We start from the raw sequence: 27,295 nt of genomic DNA on the forward strand, positions 1-27,295 counted from the left end.
CCTACAATTCAAATGACTCAAAGAGAACAAAATAAGAATTTTTACTTGGGATTATTTAAGATAAAGATGAAGGAATGTGGATGAAATAAGAAGCAACCCCAGAAAGATGCTCGAGAGTGAAAGCTGTTCGTCAAAACTCAGAGAGCAAAAGCAGACCAAGAAACAGCAAAAGTTCCTGCCAATTATTTGGACTGAACAGAAGTGTTCTTCAATCTGTATTTAGTCTCTCCAAAGAAGAGTCTCATTATGAAAGAGGGTGATACAACAGTAATTCTGAGCTCCCAACTGTTTGTTACTTTTATTCTCATTCCACATACCCCATTGACTTTTTTTTTAGCCATTGCTGTTCTAATTAACATCACTGTAAGCTCGAGAAACAATAGCCCATCTTCAATCCAGGTCAGTTATGATAAAAGAACATCCAACTGTAACATTAACACAGTTTACCTTCCTTCACAGATGTTATCTGATATTAGTATTTCAGAATTCACTTTTATTTCAAATTTCCAACAACATTTCACAATGAACAAAATTTTTTTGTAGATTTAGAGATACAGCTCTTCTGGCCCACGAGCCATGCCGCCCAAATACACCAATTAACCTACAAAGCCTGTATGTTTTTTGGAAGGTGGGAGGAAACTGAAGCACCTGGAGGAAACCCATGCAGGCCACGGGGAGAATAATTCAGAGAGCACTAGAACCTAACACCTAACCTGGAACACTGGCGTTGTAATACTTTTGCACTAACTGCTACATGAACCTTGCTGCCCTTAGAGCAGACACAGTCAATGGTAGGACCCTGAGTGCTGTAGAACAGAAGAATCTGGAAAAAGATACATCATTCGATGAAAGTGAAGTTGCAGGTAGAGAGGGTCATAAATCAAAGTACTGAGTACAGGAGATGAGCTATTATGGTGAAATTGTACAAAACAATGGTAAGGCCAAATTTGGAGAATCTTGTTATACCAAAATCTGTTCACTCTAACCTGCCTTCACAACCAACAGCAGACTTGCGTTTCAGCCTTCTGATTTGTACTTCACAGAAACACTTCCTTAAAATACAGGGTTTCTCTCATCACGAATCAACTTGGCTGTTTTTCTTTAAATACAACTGAAGCAAAATAGCTTCATGAAACTATGATCTCTTCACTGGATTGATGCCAATGACAAGAATTGCAGAAGAACATTCCTGTTATCCTTCATCTAGAATTTTAAATTCTAGATCAGTGGTTTTCAAACTTTTTCTTTCTACTCACATCTTCTTTCTTTGGCTTGGCTTTGCGGACGAAGATTTATGGAGGGGGTAAAAGTCCACGTCAGCTGCAGGCTTGTTTGTGGCTGACAAGTCCGATGCGGGACAGGCAGACACGGTTGCAGCGGCTGCAGGAGAAAATTGGTTGGTTGGGGTTGGGTGTTGGGTTTTTCCTCCTTTGCCTTTTGTCAGTGAGGTGGGCTCTGCGGTCTTCTTCAAAGGAGGTTGCTGCCCGCCGAACTGTGAGGCGCCAAGATGCACGGTTTGAGGCGATATCAGCCCACTGGTGGTGGTCAATGTGGCAGGCACCAAGAGATTTCTTTAGGCAGTCCTTGTACCTTGTAAAAGGTCTACTCACATACCACCTTAAATAATCCCTATGCTATAGGTGCTCTGTGATTAGCAAGGGATTACTTGGGTGGTATGTGAGTGGAAAGAAAAAGTTTGAAAACCACCGTTTTAATCATCCCTAATTGACTCATTATGTGCATGGTTTCATAACTCCAAAGGAAATGGGTCTATAACAATTTTTCTCAAGCAAAATATTTTAGTAACAATTAGGTCAAGAGCAGTGATTCTCAACTTTCCCTACACACTCACATACCCTTTTAAGTAATCTCTTACTAATCACAGAGCACCTATGGCATAGGGATTATTTAAGGTGGTATGGAGCGCTTACATCCCTAACGTCGAAGTACTCGAGATGGCAGAGGTCGACAGCATCGAGTCCACGCTGCTGAAGATCCAGCTGCGCTGGATGGGTCACGTCTCCAGAATGGAGGACCATCGCCTTCCCAAGATCGTGTTATATGGCGAGCTCTCCACTGGCCACCGTGACAGAGGTGCACCAAAGAAAAGGTACAAGGACTGCCTAAAGAAATCTCTTGGTGCCTGCCACATTGACCACCGCCAGTGGGCTGATAACGCCTCAAACCGTGCATCTTGGCGCCTCACAGTTTGGCGGGCAGCAACCTCCTTTGAAGAAGACCGCAGAGCCCACCTCACTGACAAAAGGCAAAGGAAGAAAAACCCAACACCCAACCCCAACCTACCAATTTTCCCCTGCAACCGCTGCAATCGTGTCTGCCTGTCCCGCATCGGACTTGTCAGCCACAAACGAGCCTGCAGCTGACGTGGACTTTTTACCCCCTCCATAAATCTTCGTCCGCGAAGCCAAGCCAAAGATGTGAGTAGAAAGAAAAAGTTTGAAAACCACTGATCGAGAATTTAAAATTCTAAACATTTTTTTTTCAAAAATATAACTGTAGACTGAAAGTTAAGCACAAAAACATCACTTTTAAACTTGTCCAAAATAGACAAAGATTCATGAGGACTATTTCAAAATAGGGCCATCATTAAGAATGGTAGAATAATCAATCTTTCATGCATTTAGAATTACATCCACTGATTTGTTATCAATAGAAACCTGTCAAACCTGCACTTTACAATTAAAATAAATGAGATCAAATAAAGGCTTCAATATCTGATAGTGTCACTAAATGGATGCTTGCATAAACTGGTGAAGGAACAACAATGAAAAAAGATCATAAAAGAAACACTAGAATGAAGAACAAGTAAAAAAAATGAAAGAAAGAAAACTGCTCTAATTTATGTTCTATGAGAAATAAAGGGTGAAATGGTTTTAAAAAGTTGTGGTGTGACACAGACAATTATAATTCTTTTGAATACTCAAGTAAAACAAACAAAAATGTGTTGGCTGAGTGAAAGAAAAATTGTCTTTAAACCATAATTATAATGATGGGTGAGGCTTTGTTAAGATATTAATTCTTACAAAAAAAATGTAACATAACACACAAACCTACACTTCCAGAATCTACCCACAGGTATTTTGCGATAGTTAGGAGCTGGACCAGTCAGAATGTTTTTACGGCACCAATCAATCAGAAACTGCTTGGGAGATTTGCCTGTCCAACTTCGTGAAGTGTAGTCAAAGTTCCGCACATCCTTTGGCTCATGTTTTACTGTAAAGTTTAACACAACAAGTCATTTAAAGTCCATACCAATTCCAAAATATATTCTAAAATATAGTATTAAGTTACAGACACTGTTCATTTACTTACTTTCCTCTTTTATTTTTGTTGCAGAATCTTTTACTTTTGTTGCAGAATCTTCGAGTAAATTTAAGTTAAGGGTACCATTATGTGCTTCATCAGCATGACGAGTTGAGCCTTTGTCATTTTTTTTAAAGTCTGTCATCTTTATTGAAAGATCAAAAGCAGGGTGCTTCTCCAGCTGTTTAATCTCTACACCAGTTAAAAACAGAGCATTTTATTGTAAAGGAAAAATGTCAATGCCAAACTAGAGTGACTAATAATTATGTAAATTCACTTCTGTAAACATACGACAGAATTCAGCAAGAACAATTCATCAACAAGTTGCGAATAGTTTTGATATTATTGAACTTTTTTTACAACTAACCTTTTCACTTTTCTACCTGTCTTTCAAATAATTACTTGCAATTTAATAATTTATTTTTAAAAAAATAATCTGAAACCAATTTGTTTCTAGACTATTGACCAGCCAAGACTGTCTTCTTAACTCTCCACACCACCAAAAATTGGTAGTGTTGTGGATAGTGAGGTTATCTCAAGTTACAGGAACCTAATGATTAACTAGCAAGTTGGGCAATCAATAATGGAATTTAATCCTGATAAATGTGAAGTGATGCTATTTAGGAGATCAAGGTTAAGACATTGTACAATGAATGGTAGGACCCAATAGAAGTTTGAGAAAAAAAACATTGAGGTACAAATCTATCTGGAGGTACATCACAGATAGGGTGGCATAAGGTATATGCTGGCCTTCATTAGCCAAAGCTCACAAGAGTAAGAAAATCATAGCAGATTGCTGAAGCCACATCTGGACTATTACGAGCCCATCGTCTTGAAAGTACACAAGTGCCCTGGAGAGGATGGAGAGGAGATTCAGCAAGATGTTGCTTGGGATGGTATATTTCAATTATGAGCAGAGTCTGAATAAACTGTTTTCCTTGAAATGTACAAGGGTGAGAGATGACCCGACAAAGGTGTACAAAATTTCAAGAAAGCTTTGGGTAAAAATTTCTATGCAGCAAAGGTATCTTTAATTGGAGGGCACAGGTTTAAGGTAAGCAAGACGTTTAAAGGAGATGCAATCATTTTTTTCAACGAGAACGTAGTTAAAGTTTGAAATGTGACAAATAGACATATTACTTTCTACTGATAGATATTAGTTTGTCTATATAATTAATAAAGTAGTACATTAGTACCTTTATATTCTTTGGCTTGGCTTCGCGGACGAAGATTTATGGAGGGGGTAAATGTCCACGTCAGCTGCAGGCTCGTTTGTGACTGACAAGTCCGATGTGGGACAGGCAGACACGGTTGCAGCGGTTGCAGGGGAAAATTGGTTGGTTGGGGTTGGGTCTTGGGTTTTTCCTCCTTTGCCTTTTGTCAGTGAGGTGGGCTCTGCAGTCTTCTTCAAAGGAGGTTGCTGCCCGCCAAACTGTGAGGCGCCAAGATGCAGGGTTTGAGGCGTTATCAGCCCACTGGCGGTGGTCAATGTGGCAGGCACCAAGAGATTTCTTTAGGCAGTCCTTGTACCTTTTCTTTGGTGCACCTCTGTCACGGTGGCCAGTGGAGAGCTCGCCATATAACACGATCTTGGGAAGGCGATGGTCCTCCATTCTGGAGACGTGACCCACCCAGCGCAGCTGGATCTTCAGCAGTGTGGACTCGATGCTGTCGATTGGGTGAAGTTGAGCTGTTCCTTTCTTTCTGTTATTAGGTAAGGTAATGTTCTTGCTTGCTATATAGTTTAATAACCTTGCCTTTTCTTTATTTTCCTATTTAGTTTAATTCACTTTTTTTGTACTTTATTTTATTAAGGTTGACTTTAATTTTCTACTTCTGTTATTCATTTGTCAACATGGAAAACACTATTTGCGCATGGTTCATTTTACATATGGGAAATCTTCAAATAAGCGTACATAGATTTTGGATATTTGCTTAATTGAGCCTGTTATGCTAAATATGCAATGTTTGTTGGTCTTTATAATGTTTGTGTTCTTTTTACTATTAATAGTTTGGTATTACTTTAACCCCACTATCTAGTAGTTTTTGTGAATTGAATGCGTTAGTGTGTGGCGGCCCGCAACCGTGGAAATTGGGCCAGTCCAACGCACAGTAATAAACAGCAGCGTGACTCACTAATGCGACCCCTAGCATAGTGAACCAGCAAAGTTGGGGCAGTACAAGACCAGCAGCCCTAAAATGGCACTGGCCAGGCTGCACAGCTAACAGAGCAACACTAGGCTAGAGAAGAAGGGTATTCATATGCAAGAATGCTCCCAGGGTAGGATCCTGTTTTTGTTATTCATGCGGCAGATGTCAGCCAATCAACCAAGCGGTGGGAACTCCAACTGTATAAAAGGAGTATTTCCAGCCTAAATAAAGTCAGAGCTTAACCTCCCACACTGCGAGCGTATGTATTTCTTCGTAGCAGATGGCTACAATTGGTTACCCCGACAAGTTAGATGGAATATAAACCCAGTGATGTATAATGAAGCAGCGATCAGCGCAGTTGGCCTCAAGCTCCCGACCTTCTGGACAGTTCGACCCAGTGTGTGGTTCGACCAGGCTGTGGCTCAGTTCCAGATTTGGGGCATAACATCTGAGACCATACAGTACTACCATGTAGTCAGCGCCCTGAATCCAGAGACTGCAGACAAAGTAGCCAACTTCATCCACAGGCCACAATCAGAAGGCACTTTCACTGCCTTCAAAGAGCTATTAACCGAAACCTTCGGACTCTCGTGGCGAGAGAGAGGGGCACGCTGCTCCACCTGGATGGGCTAGGGGACAGATCCCCGTCAGCGCTCATGAATGAGATACTGGTCCTCCTGGGAGACCATGAACACGGCATTATGTACGACCAGGTGTTCTTAGAGTAGCTGCCCAAAGACATCCAACTGCTCTTGGCTGACACGGATTTCAGTGACCCCCGGAAAGACACAGCATGGGCAGATATTCTGTGGAAGCAGAAACAGAAGTGCTCGGCTCCCGTGGGGCTCGTCAAAAAGTCTCGCAATCGGGGGGGCGTGGCAAGATGGCGTAGAGTCTAGACGTGCAATCTCGACCCCTCTGGCAAGACTTTTAAATAGCCGTTTTTTAACCCCTTGTTTCCAAGTTTAAACTTTTTAAATTTTAGTTTAAAGTATTAAGGAATTATTATGGCCACTAATGGTAAGAAGACTAAATCTCAAGTTTAAAAGAAGATACATTTTCGAAGTGCTGAAGATCTGGGGCCTTGACGACTTGAAACAGCCCCAGGCTGTGTTGCCGTCTATCCACACTGATTGTGATCTGCAGATCAGGAAGTTAATGATTCAGATGCCTAAAGAGGGCTAATGAGACCCATTTCTAAGAGTTTGGAACTATGGCGAAAAAGGCAGAACTAGAGTCAATAATTAGGAGTCTGAAGATCCAGCTGCGCTGGGTGGGTCACGCCTCCAGAATGGAGGACCATCGCCTTCCCAAGATCGTGTTATATGGCGAGCTCTCCACTGGCCACCGTGACAGAGGTGCACCAAGAGGTACAAGGACTGTCTAAAGAAATCTCTTGGTGCCTGCCACATTGACCACCGCCAGTGGGCTGATATCACCTCAAACCGTGCATCTTGGCGCCTCACAGTTTGGCGGGCAGCAACCGCCTTTGAAGACCACCGCAGAGCCCACCTCACTGACAAAAGACAAAGGAGAAAAAACCCAACACCCAACCCCAACCAACCAATTTTCCCCTGCAACCGCGTCTGCCTGTCCCGCATCGGACTTGTCAGCCACAATCGAGCCTGCAGCTGACGTGGACTTTTACCCCCTCCATAAATCTTCGTCCGCGAAGCCAAGCCAAAGAAGAAGAACTGTCTCCCATTACTTTCTGTGGTAAACTTCATGATCAACGTGAAAATCAAGCAAGTTCTTACAAACAAAGGAAAACTAAACTATTTGAAAAGCATACAGCAGTGGTGAGTTAGTTGACCAACAAATTTTGGATACTTAAAACATGCTATTTTTTCTTAATTTAAATCTGGAAGCTGTTTTTTGTTTCATTAAAACAAAATGAAAAGAGGTGAACAACTCAACTTCGGCCCACTGTTGTTTCAGCAAAATCCAAATTATTACAAATAACAATACCAAATGTTTATCTATATATACGACCATTGCCTTCCCAACATTGTGTTCTATGGCGAGCTCTCCACTGGCCACTGAGACAGGGGTGCACCAAAGAAGAGGTACAAGGACTGCCTAAAGATATCTCTTGGTGCCTGCCACATTGAACACCGCCAGTGGGCTGATCTCGCCTCCAACCGTGCATCTTGGTGCCTCACAGTTCGGCGGGCAGCAACTTCCTTGGAAGAAGACCGCAGAGCCCACCTCACTGACAAAAGACAAAGGAGGAAAAACCCAACACCCAACCCCAACCCACCAGTTTTCCCTTGCAACCGCTGCAAACGTGCCTGCCTGTCCCACATCGGACTTGTCAGCCACCAACGAGCCTGCAGCAGACGTGGACATACCCCTCCATAAATCTTCGTCCGCGAAGCCAAGCCAAAGAAAAGAATATACAATCGTACTGATATGCAACAAACATTGATATCTGCAATCCAATGAAAACTTGGTTTGTTAGATTTGCTCTTGCTTTCCTCAATATAATCGTGTTTTTCCTGTTTCAGTTTAAATAATGCTGTGGAAGCTTTGAGATTCACATGAACCAAGAATGCAAAATAGACAATAGACAATAGGAGCTGGAGTAGGCCCTTCAGCCTGTCGAGCCAGCACCGCCATTTTACAGATCATGGCTGATCACTACCATCAGTACCCCTTTCCAGCCTTATCCCCATAACCCTTAACTCCTTTGTCCACTAGAGTCTTATCTAACTCTCTTTTGAACAATCAGCGAATCTGCCTCTACCACCCTCTGTGGCAGAGCATTCCACAGATTCACACTTCTCTGGGTAAAAAAATGGTTTTCTCATCTCCGTCCTAAAGGGCCTATCCTGTATTCTTAAACTATGCCCTCTAGTCCTCGTCTCCCCCATCATTGGGAACAAGTAATCCGACTTCACCCTGTCTATCCCCTGATAATTTTGTATACCTCAATCATGTCCCCCCTCATCCTTCTAAACTCCATCGGATACAAGTCCAGTTTTTCTAGCCTTTCAGCATATGTCAACCCCGCCATCCCTGGAACTAACCTTGTAAATCTGTGCTGCACACCCTCTATAGCTAGTATGTCCTTCCTCAAAATTGGAGACCAGAACTGGACGCAATACTCCAGGTGGGGTCTCACCGGGGCCCTGTACAACTGCAGAAGGGCGTCACTGTTCCTATACTCCAATCCCCTCTTTATGAAACCCAACATGCCATTAGCCTTCTTCACAGCTTTCTGAACCTGCATGCTAGTCTTCAGTGACCGGTGAACAAGTACTCCCAGATCCATTTGCTCCTCCCCACTCCCTAGCTTGTCTCCATTTAAATAATACTCAGCTTTCCTATTATTGCCCCCAAAATGGATAACCTCACATTTGCTTACATTGAACGTCATCTTCCATTCAGCAGCCCACTCCCCCAACCTGTCCAAGTCCCTCTGCATTTTCCTGACATCCTCCTCACACCGCCACCCAATTTCGTGTCATCTGCAAATTTGCTCAAGTTATTAATAATCCCCTCATCCAAATCATTTACATAAATTACAAACAACTGAGGACCCAATACCGATCCCTGCGGCACTCCACTCGTCACATCCTGCCATCCTGAAAAAGACCCGCTTACCCCAACCCTTTGTTTCCTATTTCTTAACCAATTTCCTATCCATGTCAGCACCTTACCTCCAATACCATGCTCCCTGATCTTGCCCACTAGTCTCCCGTGCGGTACCTTATCAAAGGCCTTCTGGAAGTCCAAATACACCACATCCACTGGCTCTCCCAAGTCCACCCTCTTTGTCACATCCTCGAAAAATTCCAGAAGGTTAGTCAAGCATGACTTACCCTTAAGGAATCCATGCTGACTAGACCTTATACTATTATTACTGACTAAGTGTTCTGCTATTTCTCCTTTTATGATAGACTCCAATATCTTCCCCACCACCGACGTCAGGTTGACCGGTCTATAATTTCCTGTTTTCTCCCTCCCTCCCTTCTTAAAAATCGGCACCACATCAGCCACTCTCCAATCCTCAGGGACCTCCCCCGAATCTATGGAACTTTGGAAAATGTCGACCAGTGCTTCCACAATTTCCATAGCAACTTCTTTAAGCACCCTGGGATGCAGCCCATCAGGCCCTGGGGATTTATCAGCCCTCAGTCCCAACAATTTACTCACAACCTCCTGTTTCTGGATCCGGATATCCATTAGATCCCCTACTTCCCCAGGAAAGTTCCCCAAGTCTCTTGATACCGCATGACCACTACCCCCTAACTGACCATAACCTATATCCTCCTTGGTGAAGACAGTTGCAAAGTATTTGTTAAATCATAAACAGAGCATTTTATTTTATAAGATAGGACACATACATGGTCAGTTACTGAAATCCAATAAAGTACTTTTGGAGGAGAATCATAATAGAACATTTCATGGAGCATATGTATTTGTTCACTTTCACAGAATTTTTAACAAAATTATTTCTTCAAACTTACCCTGCTGGAGAATCTTAATTCTATCACCTGCTTCTCTTTGAGCATGTTTGTTATTATTATGCTTGAATGAAAGTGCCCGCTCTTTGATGTCAAGTAGTTTTTCTGTCAGTTCTAAGTACAGAGCATTCTGTTTAATAAAAGTGAGAAGCCATTAAATTACCTTCAAAAGACTTGGTCTCTTGCTGTTATGTTTATAAGAACAGAAGAAATAGAAGGAGGAGTAATCCACCTCGTCCATTGAACCTGCCATTAATATGATCATAGCTCCACTTAGCCATCTGTTCCCCATCAACCTTAATTCATCTACCAGTCAAAATTTTATTTAATGAAGCTGCCTCTACCTCTTTATTGAGGACATAATTATTCCAGATTCACTTCTCTCTGGGACAAGTAGTTCCTTCTTATGTCCATCTTAAATTTACTTCCCCATCTTGATGCCATGTCCTCCAATTTCAATATCTGCCAGTAGAAAATCCTCATAGTTTCTATCTTATCTATTCCATTGATCATTTTATGCTTCCATAAATTCTATAAATGGGGCCTCCATGTTGATGCAATCATGAAGAAGGCTTGCCAGTGGCCAGAACTTGGTGAGAAGTTTGAGATTTGTTATTTCACCAAAAAATCTTAGAACTTTCTACAGATGTACTGTGGAGAGCATTCAGACTGGTTGCATCACTGTCTTGTATGGAGGTGCCAATGCACAGGATATTATGTTGTGTATTAGAAAGAAAGCATAAAATGGATTGAATTTCATGTTCCAATAAACTAGAATCTTATTTTTTAGCATGAATTTTGTTTCTTTACTTGTTACAAAATGATTTTCGTACTCACTGGATCGAAGTGCTCTTCTTTTTCATATTTTTTTTCAGATTCTTTTTCATCCTGATCGATTTCATCATCTTCACTCCCACTACCTGCTTCTTCAGCATATCGTAAAATCCAATCCTTCATGCTAATTTGCGACCTTTGACTTTTAGCTGTCTATCATTAAGACAATATAGCAACTTAAAATTTATTGGATTGACCTAGTTTTGAATCCTAACTCTGTCCTTTACAAAAAAAGAGTCAAAAAAGAGTCCTACAAGGTGGAATACAAACAATCTTTGATTTGAAAATGAAATTGAGGCATAGAATAAAAACTACAATAATGAAAAAAAAATGCTAAAAGTCACAGAAAATGCTTTCACCTGGGAAGAGCATATTTGTCTCCATAAGAAATTAAGGAATTCAGAAGATAACTTAACCCAAGGAGTGGCAAGAATAGGAAAAATACAACTGCATAGTTGAGGAAGTAGGATGCACTTCATGGAAAACTCCAAGAATATTTAAGAAAGAAAGGAATAGTGTGATTAGTCAGGGTTGAAAAGGTACACAGAAAAGAACAAGTAGAAATTAAAGTGCAACAAAAAGTGACACAGGCTGGAATGAGAGGAAACACTTGAATCAAGCATTAGGCAGTATGGTTAGCAGTGCGTGGCATGGTTAGCATTGGGACAGCAGTTAGTGTTAGCAGTTAGCTCAATGTTATTACAACGCCAACGACCTGGATTCAAATCCAGCACTATCTGTAAGGAGTTTGTAGGTTCTCCCCGTGTCTGCGTGGTTTCCTCTGGGCCCTCCAGTTTCTTCCATCGTTCCAAAATGTATGGGAATGGGGCAGTAGGTTAATATTTGGGTGGAACAGGCTTGTTGGCTGGAAGGGCCTGTTACAGTGCTGTATGCATGCTGCTGCATGTATAAATAATAATTTTTTTTAAAACCCCTTTTCTAATAAAAAAAAACAGAAAAAAGTTTAGTATTCTCACCTTGGCCATGGGTTTCTCATCACACTTTTTTCTTTCAGATATTTCATGGTTTGTTGTACATTTTACAGGCATTTGAAATTTGGGCTTGTTTTGGGTCTCTTCCTCCTGCAGCTTCTGACTGAATCCATCAGGTAACGAATCTTGGACAAGACATTTTAAATTTTTCTAAATGAACTTTTCTTGCAACCTAATTGAAATTATTTTAGTTTTTCATGCTATAATTCTCATTACTTTGCAAAATCCACTGAATAAAAACAGAAAAGGCTGCATAGATAATAACTAGGATGTTGCTTAATATAATCAATGCCTAAATGCCAATATCTTAAATTCAATTGCTGCAAATACAGGCTCTATTTTTTCCCTGTGCTTTTTTTTTTAAAAGCCAAAATAATTGGGAATAGGAAGAGCAAGACACTGGTCCCAAAGAGCTTCTGTTATTGGATTATATCCACGGTGCTTAATTTTAAATACCACATTCAAGATAAGATGAATAGCTTTAAGAGAGTGAGACAGAGTTCAAAATATTCACTAACCTCCAAGTGAAGAAATTTCTCCTGACCGCAGTCTGAAATAGCTGTCACTTATAAATTTGTGACCTTAACCCTTAATTCCAGACTCCTTCATGACATAAATACTTCCCAGTATCTACCTTATTAAATGATTAATACTGTGTATGTTTCAATTAAATCATCTCTCATTCTTCTAAATTCTAAGGAACATTGGCTTACTCTATTTGCTCTATTGCACAATATTTCCCTTACCCCAGACATCAGGATGCTGCAAATATAGCCTTCATTAAGTAAAAATAGCAGAATTCTACAAAATATTTCAGATCTTGATTTAAATATTTAGGCATAGGAATTAGGAGATCTGCAGATAAAATCTTTAAATTACATCAAATTATTGAATCGAGTTAAATTAGATCTACAGAAATAGAGGGAATTGCCATTATCTTTAATTGGAAGAGTGGACTTAATTAAAATTAATATACTCCCCAAATTTCTATATTTATTTCAATGTGTCCCAATAAAATTCCCAAAAGTCTATTTAAGGAATCAAACAAATCAATGTCCAGCTTCTTATGAAAAGGTAAAATTCCCAGAGTCAAGCTCTCAACACTTCAGGCCTTTTATGCCAAGGGATGATTAAATCTTCCTAATTTTAAATGTTACTACCTTGCAGCTCAATTCCATCCAATATGGTGTTTGTTTATATGGTTATGGTTATATGGTTGCACTCTGAGGACAATGAGGCTAGATGGCTTCCTATTGAACAACATCAATTAAAGAATGTTCCTTTAAAAAAAGGGGTTCCCATCATGGGGTACATGTACCCCCAGTGGTGCATTTGCACTTTTCAGGGGGTACATTGGGTCTGAGAGAATAATCACTACTGTACAATACATGGTATTGTAATCCGGAGTCAGACTGCAGAATGTCGTGTTTTTTTTAATCTTTAATTTTTAGGGGTACACGGGAACCTATAAAAATGCCCAAGGGGTACAGAGGAACAAAAAGGTTGGGAACCCCTGCTTTAAAAGTTTTTCCTTTTTTAACATCTAAGAACCTTATAATTATAAATTATTTCGCAGTATGCAAGACGCTCAAGCAGTTATTGGTATAAATACTTCATTATTTCAGAAAACTCCTCTGTGGAATAACCCTAATACCCCCCACCTGATTGCAGATGGAATTCTAAAAAATTGGGTTAATAGTGGTATAAAAACAGTTAAAAATTTATATAGCCAAGATAATTCAGCCAATTTTCAACAAACGTCTGGTAAATTCAATCAATCAAATCAAAACTTATTCAAATATTTTCAGATTAGATACTGGGCCTGTAACAGTTATACAGACTATCTTCAAGTTCCAACAGAATCAATGTTTGAAAAGCAGTTGTTTAGTGAACCCCTGCACACTACAGAGGGTCTAATGTCATCTATTTATATTATAGTTAAAAGTAGCTTGTCAATCCATACTGAATTATATTAAAAATAAATGGGAATCAGATCTTGAATGCAATTAGGATGATGCTGATTGGTGTATTATCCTTCAAATATCTCAAACTGTATTAATCTTAACTAAACATAGACAAATACAAATTAACACAGGCATATAATCCTTTATCCGGAACCCTTGGAGAACAGTGTGTTCAGAATTTGGGATTTTTCTGGATTTTGGAAAGCCAGATTTCAGCCCGCCCGAATTGTGCTGCCAGTCTCTTGCCCTCGCCCGGCGCTGCCGGTCTCTTGCCCTCGCCCGGCGCTGCCGGTCTCTTGCCCTCGCCCGGCGCTGCCGGTCTCTTGCCCTCGCCCGGCGCTGCCGGTCTCTTGCCCTCGCCCGGCGCTGCCGGTCTCTTGCCCTCGCCCGGCGCTGCCGGTCTCTTGCCCTCGCCCTCATGACTCACACTGGTGGTCTCTCCCCCCACCTGCCGGATTTAGGAGCTTTCCGGATTTTAGATGTCCAGATAAAGGATTGTGTACCTGTACTGTATCTTTAACCCCCCTCCCCCCACCCCCTCCCAATTGTCAGAGATGTAAAACTTGAAACAGAGATTTACTTCATATGCTTTGGAATTGCTGTCATCTGGAAGACTTTGGGAAATACATTGTTAGAATAATCTCAAATATTATTTTTAAAAATTTTCATTTGATCCTAGAGTTTGGATTTTGGGAGATCTACAAGGTCTTAATGTGAACCACAATTAAAAAAAATACTTTATATTGCTTGTGGCCACAGCTGGGAAAAGGTGCATCCTACAAAATTGGAAATCTGAATTTCTTCCTTCAGAGGCAATGGTTAAATGAGTTAACATTCTATAGTACACCTGAAAATATCTTGTACAGTGCAAGCAGGAAACTAGCAACATAAAAAAATGTTTTTTTTTTGCCTTATTACCACCATTACACCTCCTCAGGTACTGAATTAGTTGGAATACCTGTCTTCCTACTATTGCTTAATGTAGTAATATATACCATTTTGATATATATTAAGACATCATACAATTATTTGTATCTGTTTATAAAAATTTGGCTATTTTGATTCAATAAAAATATCTTTTAAAAAATATTCCAGATCTTGCTGTAGTAAGGCTCTGTATAATGGCAACAAGTCTTAATTAAATTACACAATAATCCCCTTGAAATAAAATTTAATTTCTCTCGCCTAATCATTTGTTGCATCGACTAGTTAGCTTTCTAGAATTCATGCAGAGGTCCATATTCTTCTGATTAAGATTTCTCTATCTGTTACTATTAAAAAAGTTTCAAAGTTTTTCCCAACCAAAATTACTGTTTCCTCTCATGTTCTTTACAACACTTTCTTGCCCATTTGATTAACATCTATATTTCTTTTACAACCTCTCTGCACTAAACTCTCTACTGTTCCACATACTTTGTATTAAATACTCCTCACATACAAGATCTTTGTTAGGTATCATAAACAAAGAAAGTCCAAGTTCAGCAATGAATTGCCCATCAGAATATTCCATATAAAATTTTTTAAAAAAAAATAATGTCCAAGATAAAATGACTTAGGCCAAAAAATCTCCGGAATTGAAACCATATACGTAGTGTATGTTTAGCCATTGGATTATCAATTTGTTTATATAATTTAGTAAGAGTAAAAGGGAGAGCAGCTCCCAAAATAGAGCTAATTGAAAAATTTTGTATCGGTTTAATTTCTAAATTTACCCAATGGGGATTTAGAGATAATTCTGAATAATTCAACCAATACCTTAAGTAACTAATATTAATTGCCCAGTAATAAATTCTAAAGTTGGGTAATGCCAACCCTCCCTCTAGTTTAGATTTCTGTAAATATTTTTTCCCCAATCTAGGATTCTTGTTTTGCCAGATATACGAGGACAATTTAGAATCAAAAAAAGATTTAGGAACAAAAATAGGTATAGCTTGGAATATATATAAAAATTTAGGTAAGATCATCATCTTAATAGCATTAATTCGGCCTATCATGGATAGGGATAATGGTGACCAATTGGTAAGTAAACTGCCGATCAGGTCCAATAGAGGGAAAAAATTAGTCCTAAACAAATCTTTATGTTTTTTAGTTATCTTAATCCCTAAATATATAAAATGGTCTCTAGCTATTTTAAAAGGTAAACTATGATAAATAGGGACCCATCCATTAAAAGGGAATAATTCACTTTTATTTAAATTCAGTTTATATCCCGAAAAATTACTAAATTGGGCTAATAAAGATAAAACTGCAGGAATAGAATTTTCAGGATTGGAAATATATAACAATAAATCATCTGCATATAGTGATACTTTATGAATATCCCTGCAACGAATAATACCAGTAATATTGGGTGCTTCTCTGATAGCAATTGCCAAAGGTTCTAAAGCTAAGTTAAATAATAAAGGGCTAAGGGGGCACCCTTGCCTGGTGCCCCGAAATAATCGAAAATATGGCGATCTTTGGGTATTAGTAAAAACCGAGGCAACTGGGGAATTATAAAGAAGTTTAATCCAAGATATAAATATCGGACTAAAATTAAATTTTTCAAGAACTGTAAATAAATAAGGCCATTCTACTCTATCGAAGGCCTTCTCAGCATCTAGTGAAATAACACATTCTGAAGACTTATGTGAAGGAGTGTAAATAATATTCATCAATCTTCTAATATTAAAGGAGGAATAACGATTTTTAATGAATCCAGTCTGGTCTTCAGAGATAATATATGGTAATATCTTCTCTAGCCTTGTCTCTAGAATTTTAGGGAAGATCTTAGAATCAACATTCAACAAAGAAATAGGTCTATAAGAAGAACATTCGGTCGGGTCTTTATTTTTTTTCAAGATTAGAGAAATCGTAGCTCTGTAAAATGATTGTGGTAGTTTACCCAATGTGATAGATTCATCAAACATCTTAATCAGCCAGGGAGAGAGAGTAGAAGAAAAAGCTTTATAAAATTCCACAAAATATCCATCGGGACCTGGTGCTTTCCCCGAGTTCAGTGAGAAAATAGTATTATTGATCTCCGAATCTGTAATGGGTTTACTTAATTCTAAGTTATCTTGAGGTAATAGTTTTGGGAATTTCAAATGTTCTAAAAAATTAAACATATTACTAAGGTCTTGAGGGGATTCTGTACTATATAAGGATGTATAAAAATTTTGGAAAGATTGATTTATCTCTTCCTGGTTAACAGTCAGTTCTCCATTCTGTTTGCGAATCTCCACAATTTGGCGTCTAGCTGAAATATTCTTCAGATGATTAGCCAACAGTTTACCCGATTTCTCACTATGCACATAAAAATCAGATTTAGATCTAATTAGCTGGTTTTCAATCGAAGATGTAAGTAACAAATTATATTCCATCTGCAGTTCAATTCTTTGTTTGTAAAGTTCTTCAGTAGGATAAGTCACATATTTCTTATCAATGTCTTTAATCTTCTCAACCAATAGATGAATCTTGGAAACTCCTATTGTACTAAATTTCCTTTTTCATCCCTCTCTAACTGATCAAGCTTATTTACTCTGGAAAGTTAAAGGTATAACATGCTTTTTGGATTTATTCTTGGATAACTCTTTCATGTCATTTGAACAATTATCCATGAAATATGATTTACCTCGATCTCATTTCTTTTGATATTTGCAGATTAGGAGTTTCTTAGTTTCGACTTTACCCTCTTTTCCCAATCGGGAGACTACGACTGTTTTAGAGGATATATTATATTCAAAATTCCCTCCAAAAGGTGTTATATCTAAATTATATAATATAATTACAAAAATAAATTCTGGGACTTTTGAAAAGTTTAAAAATGATTGGGAAAGAGAACTCAACCTTCATATTTCTAATGAAAATTGGAATAAAATTCTGCGACTGGTAAACTCTTCTTCTCTATGTGCAAAACAGTTTAAAGTTGTTCATAGAGCTCATATGTCTAAAGATAAACTCCATCGCTTTTATTCTCATATCGATCCTATATGTGATAAATGTCAATTGGAAATAGCTTCCCTTACACATATGTTTTGGTCCTGTCCCTCTTTACAGAATTATTGGAAGGAAATTTTTTCCATTATATCTACTATTTTGAATATTGATTTACAACCACATCCCATTACTGCAATTTTTGGATTACCTATGATAGATTTGACTTATTTATCTCTTCCTGCGGATCGTATGATTGCTTTTCTTACCCTAATGGCTAGAAGATCTATACTATTAAATTGGAAAGAGGTAAATCCTCCCACTGTTTTCCAATGGTTTACCCAAACCATACTATGTTTAAATTTAGAGAAAATTAGAAACTCTGTCTATGAATCCCCTTCTAAGTTTGAGTTAACCTGGCGACCATTTATTCAATATTTTCATTTGTGGTGAGTTGATCTGGCTCTGTTTTCTTTCTATGATTATGTATGATAATTGGGCTGTAAGATGAGATCGGAGTGATCGGCGTGGTTTAGCTATATCTGTAGGTTTTTTTTAAAAGTTTTTTTTTAAATTCAGATTTGTTTTTTCTTCTTTTTTGGGGTTTTTTTTTCTCTTTTTTCATATATTGTTATTAATTATATCTTTTTTTTAGAGATAGTTCACACCCTAAACTGATCAAAAAAATTTTTTTATGATATATTTTTATTCTGTAATATTATTGTTTAATATCTCTGTATTAATTCATTACTTACTATGTATTTTTTTAATATCTCTTTGAACTGTATGTGTTTATAAATTATAATAATAATAAAAAGATTGAAAAAGAAAGAAAAAATAATGTCGAAACCTGATAATCCTTGATGAGACAATTTCAGCAAAATTTAATACGGTACAAGGAACAATCAGTAATTTCAAGAGGTGGTGTAGTATCAACCTATTACTTCATTCTTATCACAAATGCAGTAGCATTCAACAATAAATTCTGATACAATTAACCTACCATCGGGAAGATTTAAACATAACCAATCCAGAGCAGAGTGAAGGTCTCCACCATAAACAACAGTGTTTATCATAGCTTCTTCAATGTCTTCCGTCCGAAATGAAAATTCTTGCAAAGCTGTATATAGATCCTGCAAAGATAAGCCCCAGTTAACAGGTACACCTAAATAAACAACTGCTCTTTTAATTTTCAATCAACATTTAAATTAAATACAAAATTAATAATTTAAGACTCAAAAGACCTTAAGAGAAAGTTATAATCTTGTAGGAATGTTCACTGAAGTAACAGACAATGCCAGTGAAGCAGATGATGCCACAGATCACCTCCCAAGTCAAACACCATCCTAACTTGGAAACATACAGAACTTGGGGATGCAGTGTGCATTTTCCAAAATGTTGGATGTTATTCCTATTAACACTCATACATGCTATTACTTCATTTTTTTAAAGATGCAGAAGGAATAAAAATATATTTACAGATGAATATGCTGGGTTTAAAGGGGACAGGAAGCTTGCAAGTACTCTAGACTAGTTATAACATAACATAACAATTACAGCACGGAAACAGGCCATTAGGACCTTCTAGTCCGCACCGAACCAAACACCCCTCTCTAGTCCCACCTCCCCGCACAATGCCCATAACCCTCCATCTTCTTCTCATCCATATACCTGTCCAACCTTTTCTTAAATAATACAATTGACTCCGCCGCCACTATTTCTCCCGGAAGCTCATTCCACACGGCTACCACTCTCTGAGTAAAGAAGTTCCCCCTCATGTTACCTCTAAACCTCTGCCCCTTAATTCTTAACTCATGTCCTCTTGTTTTAATCTTTCCTCCTCTTAACGGAAATAGTCTATCCACATCCACTCTGTCTATCCCTTTCATAATCTTAAATACTTCTATCAAATCCCCTCTCAACCTTCTACGCTCCAAAGAATAAAGACCTAATCTGTCCAATCTCTCCCTATACTCTAGATGCTTAAACCCAGGTAACATTCTGGTAAACCTTCTCTGCACTTTCTCCACTCTGTTTATATCCTTCCTATAATTAGGCGACCAGAACTGCACACAGGACTCCAAATTAGGCCGCACCAACGTCTTATACAATCTCAACATCACCTCCCAACTCCTATATTCCATGCAATGATTGATAAAGGCCAGCATACTAAAAGCCTTCTTCACCACCCTATTCACGTGAGTTTCTACCTTCAGGGAACGATGTACCGTTACTCCTAAATCTTTCTGCTCTTCTGTATTCATCAATGCTCTCCCATTTACCACGTATGTCCTATTCTGATTCTTCTTACCAAAATGAAGCACCTCACACTTATCAGCATTAAATTCCATCTGCCATTTTTCAGCCCACTTTTCTAAGCAGCCCAAATCCCTCTGCAATCCTTGAAAAGCTTCTTCATTATCCACTATTCCACCTATCTTAGTATCGTCTGCATATTTACTAATCCAATTCACCACCCCATCATCTAGATCATTAATGTATATAACGAACAACAATGGGCCCAATACAGATCCTTGAGGCACACCACTGGTCACCGGCCTCCAACCTGACAGATAATTATCCACTACCACTCTCTGGCCTCTCCCTTTCAGCCAATGTTCAATCCATTTGACTACCTCAAAATTTATACCTAAAGACTGCACCTTCCTAACTAACCTTCCATGTGGTACCTTACTGAAGTCCATATAGACAACATCCACTGCGCTACCCTCATCCACATTCCTAGTCACCTCTTCAAAAAATTCAATCAGATTGGTCAAACATGACCTTCCTCCCACAAATCAATGTTGAGTTCTCCTGATCAGACCCTGTCTATCCAGATGTTTATAAGTACTATCTCTAAGAATTTTCTCCATTAATTTACCTACCACAGATGTCAAACTTACAGGCCGATAGTTGCCAGGCTTCCTCCTTGAACCCTTTTTAAATAACGGAACCACATGCGCAATGCGCCAATCCTCCGGCACTATCCCCATATCTAATGACATTTGGAAAATTACTGCCAGAGCCTCTGCTATTTCCTCCTTCACTTCTCTCAATGTCCTGGGGAAGATCCCGTCTGGTCCCGGAGACTTATCCACCTTTATATTCTTCAAAAGCCCTAAAACTACACCTTTTGTAATCTCTATATTCCCCATATTTACCCAATTTGCTTTTTTTAATCTCACATCTCCCAATATCCTTCTCCTTAGTGAATACCAAAGAAAAGAAACTGTTCAATATCTCTCCCATTTCTCTAGGCTCCACACACAGTTTTCCGCTCTGATTTTCTAAGGGACCAATTTTGTCTCTAGCTTTCCTTTTACCATTAACATATTTGTAGAACTCTTTTGGATTAGTTTTCACCCTGCTTGCCATAGTTTCCTCGTACCTTCTTTTAGCTTTCCTAATTCCTCTCTTAAGATTCCTCTTACATTCAATGTATCTTTCAAACATCTCCTTAACTCCATGCTTCTTATATCTAATGTACGCCTCCCTTTTTCTTCGAACCAAGTTTCCAATATTCCTTGAAAACCATGGCTCTCTCAAACCTTTTGCCCCTCCTTTTAACCTAACAGGAACATAAAGCTTTTGCACTCTCAAAATCTGATCTTTAAAAGACTTCCATCTCTCTACTACATCCTGCCCATAAAACAAATTGTCCCAATGCACACCCTGCAAGTCCTTTCGCATCTCCTCAAATCTAGCTTTTCCCCAATCAAAAACCTCAACCCTTGGCCCTGACTTCTCTCTTTCCATAATGACATTGAAGCTGATGGCATTATGATCACTGGACCCGAAGTGCTCGCCAACACTAACCTCCGTCACTTGACCCATCCCATTTGCCAACAGTAGATCTAACACTGCTCCTTCTCTGGTCGGCACCTCTACATATTGTTGTAAAAAACTATCTTGCACACATTTCACAAAGTCTAACCCATCCAGTCCTTTCACAGGATGTGTTTCCCAATCTATATGTGGAAAATTAAAATCTCCCATAATTACAACCCTGTGCTTATCACAAATATCTACTCTCTCCTTACAGATTTGCTCCTCTAGGTCTCGGTCCCCTCCAGGTGGTCTATAATACACCCCTACAAGTGTAACCTCTCCTTTCCTACTCCTCAGTTCCACCCAAATAGCCTCCGTGGATGTGCCCTCTAATCTATCCTTCCTAGGCACCGCTGTAATATTTTCCCTGACAAGCAATGCAACCCCACCTTCTGTTGCCCCCTCCGACTCTATCACACCTAAAACAACGAAACCCAGGGATATTCAGTTGCCAATCACATCCCTCCTGCAACCATGTCTCACTAATCGCTACCACATCATACTTCCAAGTATCAATCCACACGTTCAGCTCATCCACCTTTTTTTACAATACTCCTGGCATTAAAATATATGAATTTCAGAGATTTCCCAATTTTTAATCCCTGTTTTCCCTCATCTTTAATAACAACATTATTTACTTTTCCTGCCAATTGCCCTTCATCTTCTTCCAGAGCATTTCCCTTCTCTATCACCTGCCCATCCATATTCAAATACTTACTACAAACTTTCTTTGTTTGCATTCTAACCTTCTCCTTACTGCTCTGCACTATTTTGTTCCCGCCCCCCCCAACCATTCTAGTTTAAAGGATCCTGAGTAGCCCTAGCAAATACCTCTGCCAGGATTCTGGTCCCCCTGGGATTTAAGTGTAACCCGTCCTTACTGTACAGGTCACATCTCCCCCAAAAAAGGTCCCAGTTATCCAGAAACTTAAAACCCTGCCCCTTACTCCACCCCTTCAGCCACGTGTTAATCCTCCACCTCATTCTATTTCTATTCACACTGTCACGTGATCCTGATGCCTAGTGTTTCAGACCCGAATCTCAACTCCAGCTAAGCATGCATTTCATAGTCCAGACCACAGCCATGGTTGAAGTATGGAGCACAGCTCTGACCACACACTCAAGAAGAAAACTGTATTCTGGGCTAACATTCCACACTAATGGATGAGGTAGATGCCAGACCATCAGGAATTCCAAATATCAGATGCCAGATTATTGTTTTCCTGCATTATAATTCTTTTATTAGTTCATTTTCTAAATCCTAGAACTCCCTGCATAACTATACTGCAAAAGACAATCAGTCACTTCAATCACAGGAAAAATACCAGTAACTGGACAAGCAAATTTTCAGGACTATTGGATGTTACTATTAAACCAATACACTTTAATAACAACAAAATTTTTTAAAAAATGATGTAGGAACTCAGCAGGTCACGCAGAAGGATGATCAATGTCTTGATTCTCCATCTAATCTCCAGTAATCACCATCCAGTTTCTGCCTCCACTTTCATGCTCCACTCCTTCCACCTGGGTCAATGTGCCGCTTTTTTCCCCTGTCCTTAGCTATTTTTACCCATCACCCACAAGCTGCTATCTCCCAACTCCACCGTCCCACACTTGATCCAACTGCCCATCATTCCCCTCTTCAACTACTTCCATTTATTGTCTGCTTGACCCTGCCTCTCACCTTTTTATGTTGGATATCTCACCTCTGCATTCTGTCCTGATAAAGGAAACACTGATCATTCCTCTGCATCCATTGATGATGCCTGACATTCTGGGTTCCCCAGCAGTGTTTTTTGTTCCAGAATACATCATGTGCAATCTCTTATCTCTACACTTTAATTACATTATTTTAAGCATTTCACCCAGCTGCATAATATATTTTCCAGTAAACATAGTGACTGAAGAGAGTGAGAAACAGACATCTAGTAATTTAAAGGAAGCCTTGGATTACAGAACTTTATGAATTTCAGACTGTTATGTTTGAACTTTCTGTGGTCTACCAAAAACAAATGCACATCAAATGCCAAACCACTGATATTTCTGAACAATTGGATCGTGGAATAATGATTGGAGTTTTATTGTATTTCACAAACAAATTGGCACTATTTTGCATGAACTTAAAATTATCTTGCTAAATATTTTGCGTACAATATTTTTCTTGTGCCAAAATAAGGGCATTTGTAATTAAGCCTACAATGTATTAAGAAACTATTTTTCTTTGGCTTGGCTTCGCAGATGAAGATTTATGGAGGGGGTAAAAGTCCACGTCAGCTGCAGGCTCGATTGTGGCTGACAAGTCCGATGCGGGACAGGCAGACACGGTTGCAGCGGTTGCATGGGAAAATTGGTTGGTTGGGGTTGGGTGTTGGGTTTTTCCTCCTTTGTCTTTTGTCAGTGAGGTGGGCTCTGCAGTCTTCTTCAAAGGAGGTTGCTGCCCGCCGAACTGTGAGGCGCCAAGGTGCACGGTTTGAGGCGATATCAGCCCACTGGCGGTGGTCAATGTGGTAGGCACCAAGAGATTTCTTTAGGCAGTCCTTGTACCTCTTCTTTGGTGCACCTCTGTCACGGTGGCCAGTGGAGAGCTCGCCATATAACACGATCTTGGGAAGGCGATGGTCCTCCATTCTGGAGACGTGACCCACCCAGCGCAGCTGGATCTTCAGCAGCGTGGACTCGATGCTGTCGACCTCTGCCATCTTGAGTACTTCGATGTTAAGGATGAAGTCGCTCCAATGAATTTTGAGGATGGAGCGGAGACAACGCTGGTGGAAGCGTTCTAGGAGCCGTAGGTGATGCCGGTAGAGGACCCATGATTCGGAGCCGAACAGGAGTGTGGGTATGACAATGGCTCTGTATACGCTAATCTTTGTGATGTTTTTCAGTTGGTTGTTTTTCCAGACGCTTTTGTGTAGTCTTCCAAAGGCGCTATTTGCCTTGGAGAATCTGTTGTCTATCTCGTTGTCAATCCTTGCATCTGATGAAATGGTGCAGCCGAGATAAGTAAACTGGTTGACCGTTTTGAGTTTTGTGTGCCCGATGGAGATGTGGGGGGGCTGGTAGTCATGGTGGGGAGCTGGTTGATGGAGGACCTCCGTTTTCTTCAGGCTGACTTCCAGGCCAAACATTTTGGCAGTTTCCGCAAAACAGGACGTCAAGCGCTGAAGAGCTGGCTCTGAATGGGCAACTAAAGCGGCATCGTCTGCAAAGAGTAGTTCACGGACAAGTTTCTCTTGTGTCTTGGTGTGAGCTTGCAGGCGCCTCAGATTGAAAAGACTGCCATCCGTGCAGTACCGTATGTAAACAGCGGCTTGTCATTACAAACACTGTTTCAGCAGAGGGACAGCCTGAAGACTACCTGGATGCATCCCCGATCCAAACACTGGCACCTCCTGGACTACGTCCTGGTGAGAGAAAGAGACAAACGAGATGTGCTCCACACCAGGGTCATGCCCAGCGCGGAATGTCACACTGACCACCGGCTGGTTCGCTGCAAGCTCAACCTTCACTTCAAGCCAAACCCCATGAACAGCAGAGCCCCTAGAAAGAGGTTCAATGTCGGAAACCTGCAGTCAGACAAAGTGAGAGGAAACTTCCAGGCAAACCTCAAAGCAAAGCTCGACGATGCAATCCGCCTCACGGACTCGTCCCCTGAAACCCTCTGGGATCAGCTGAAGACTACCATACTGCAATCCACTGAAGAGGTACTGGGCTTCTCCTCCAGGAAAAACAAGGACTGGTTCGACGATAACAGCCAGGAAATCCAGGAGCTGCTGGCAAAGAAGCGAGCTGCCCACCAGACTCACCTTACAAAGCCTTCCTGTCCAGAGAAGAAACAAGCCTTCCGTCGCGCATGCAGCCATCTTCAGCGCAAACTCCGGGGGATCCAAAATGAGTGGTGGACTAGCCTTACCAAGCGAACCCAACTCAAAGCGGACATTGGCAACTTCAGGGGTTTCTACGAGGCTCTAAAGGCTGTGTACGGCCCCTCACCCCAAGTCCAAAGCCCGCTGCACAGCTCAGACGGCAAAGTCCTCCTCAGTGACAAGATCTCCATCCTCAACCGATGGTCAGAACACTTCCAATCTCTTTTCAGTGCCAACCGCTCAGTCCAAGATTCCGCCCTGCTCCAGCTCCCTCAACAGCCCCTAAGGCTAGAGCTGGATGAGGTCCTCACCCAGGATGAGACATTTAAGGCAATTGAACAACTGAAAAGTGGCAAAGCAGCAGGTATGGATGGAATCCCCTCCAGAGGTCTGGAAGGCTGGCGGCAAAACTCTGCATGCCAAACTGCATGAGTTTTTCAAGCTTTGTTGGGACCAAGGAAAACTGCCTCAGGACCTTCGTGATGCCATCATCATCACCCTGTACAAAAACAAAGGCGAGAAATCAGACTGCTCAAACTACAGGGTAATCACACTGCTCTCCATTGCAGGCAAAATCTTCGCTAGGATTCTCCTAAATAGAATAATACCTCGTGTCGCCGAGAATATTCTCCCAGAATCACAGTGCGGCTTTCGCGCAAACAGAGGAACTACTGACATGGTCTTTGCCCTCAGACAGCTCCAAGAAAAGTGCAGAGAACCAAACAAAGGACTCTACATCACCTTTGTTGACCTCACCAAAGCCTTTGACACCGTGAGCAGGAAAGGGCTTTGGCAAATACTAGAGCGCATCGGATGCCCCCCAAAGTTCCTCAACATGAAAACCAACGACACACACAGACACCCCGTCTGGAGATCAGTGGCAGCGGGCTCGTCTCCGCATCTTCCGATCGCGCCTCCGGGTTCAACGTGATTATCACTCCTTCCTGCAGGATATGGGATTCCTCTTCGTTATTTATAGAAACATACAGTACAAAAGCAAGGAAGAAGTTCAAGGCAATGACAATAAAATTCTGAATCACTTCATTGTTAGTCCCCTCTGCATCGATGACCTCTCCCTCCGACGACATTAAAAGAAAAGGAGGAGTCACGTGATGGAGTAGTGGCCGGACGGTGAACTCCAGCCCTCTCCAGAAAAGTCGGGAAAAACAAAGGAAAACACAAAGGCACAGAAATAAAAGTTACAGAAAAGTGAGTATAAAGGTGGAAAGAAGATGGCGACAAAAAAAGAAAAATCGAAAGCAACGGTAAGAAGAGAGGAAGAGAAGACAAAGGAGGAAAAAGGTGAAGGCCTTACCTGTCCGAAGATGCCCGCTGCGGAGAGAGAAACCCGCTCCCTCAGGTCGGTAAATAATGGACTACAAAAATGGCTCGCAGAGCCGAGTAAAAGTGCGCAACCGCGCATGCGCAAAGTATGCGAATGAAAAAAATACACACCGACGGGAGGGGGGACCAGCTGGGGAGTCGATCTCCACAGCCGGCAACGACAGCTGCAGAACACCTGCAGCAAGAAGAGACCACAGAAGACAATAGAAACAAGAAAGAAGAGGAGGAAAGGGCACCAAAGAAACAACAGATGGTCAACCCAGAGGAAGAAGAAGAGGAAGAGGAAGAGTACAGTGAAATAGAAGAAGAAAAGAAAGGCAAGGTAAAGGATATACTTGCTCTTATTAAAGGATACATGGAGTCATTTAAAGAATGGCAAACACAGGAATTTAAGGATTTAAGAAAAAGAATAAACAACACAGAAGAGAAAATAAATAAAATGGAGATGACCTTAAAAGAAATGGGAAAGAAAATGAACAAGATGGAAGAGCGGGCAGTAGCAGCAGAAATGGAGGTAGAAGACTTAAAAAAGAAATTGGAGGAATCTAATAAAAAAACTAAAGAGACACAAGAACTACTAGCTCAAAAAATAGATACATTGG

At 40.3% G+C, this 27,295-nt stretch overlaps 1 protein-coding gene across 3 annotated transcripts in view; it reads right to left on the reverse strand.

The window, feature by feature from the left end:
- dhx29 (DEAH (Asp-Glu-Ala-His) box polypeptide 29) overlaps nucleotides 1-27,295 on the reverse strand; it is an 89,485-nt gene that overhangs the window by 53,687 nt on the left and 8,503 nt on the right. For 2 of the 3 annotated variants that reach the window (XR_011353490.1, XM_069924356.1), the window contains exons 4-9: nucleotides 18,653-18,782; nucleotides 11,756-11,895; nucleotides 10,782-10,931; nucleotides 9,948-10,074; nucleotides 3,334-3,516; nucleotides 3,072-3,234 (exon numbers count right to left, since the gene is read on the reverse strand). Coding sequence is in view for 1 of the 3 variants with exons in the window: in XM_069924356.1 (XP_069780457.1) it covers nucleotides 3,072-3,234; nucleotides 3,334-3,516; nucleotides 9,948-10,074; nucleotides 10,782-10,931; nucleotides 11,756-11,895; nucleotides 18,653-18,782 (893 nt within the window). In the remaining 2 variants the exon portion in view is untranslated. Of the gene's footprint in view, nucleotides 1-3,071; nucleotides 3,235-3,333; nucleotides 3,517-9,947; nucleotides 10,075-10,781; nucleotides 10,932-11,755; nucleotides 11,896-18,652; nucleotides 18,783-27,295 lie in introns of those variants that run through there. The other variant, XM_069924358.1, reaches the window with a different exon arrangement.

This window comes from Narcine bancroftii, chromosome 3 (assembly GCF_036971445.1).
Source record: "Narcine bancroftii isolate sNarBan1 chromosome 3, sNarBan1.hap1, whole genome shotgun sequence".
In the NCBI taxonomy this organism is placed as follows: domain Eukaryota; kingdom Metazoa; phylum Chordata; class Chondrichthyes; order Torpediniformes; family Narcinidae; genus Narcine; species Narcine bancroftii.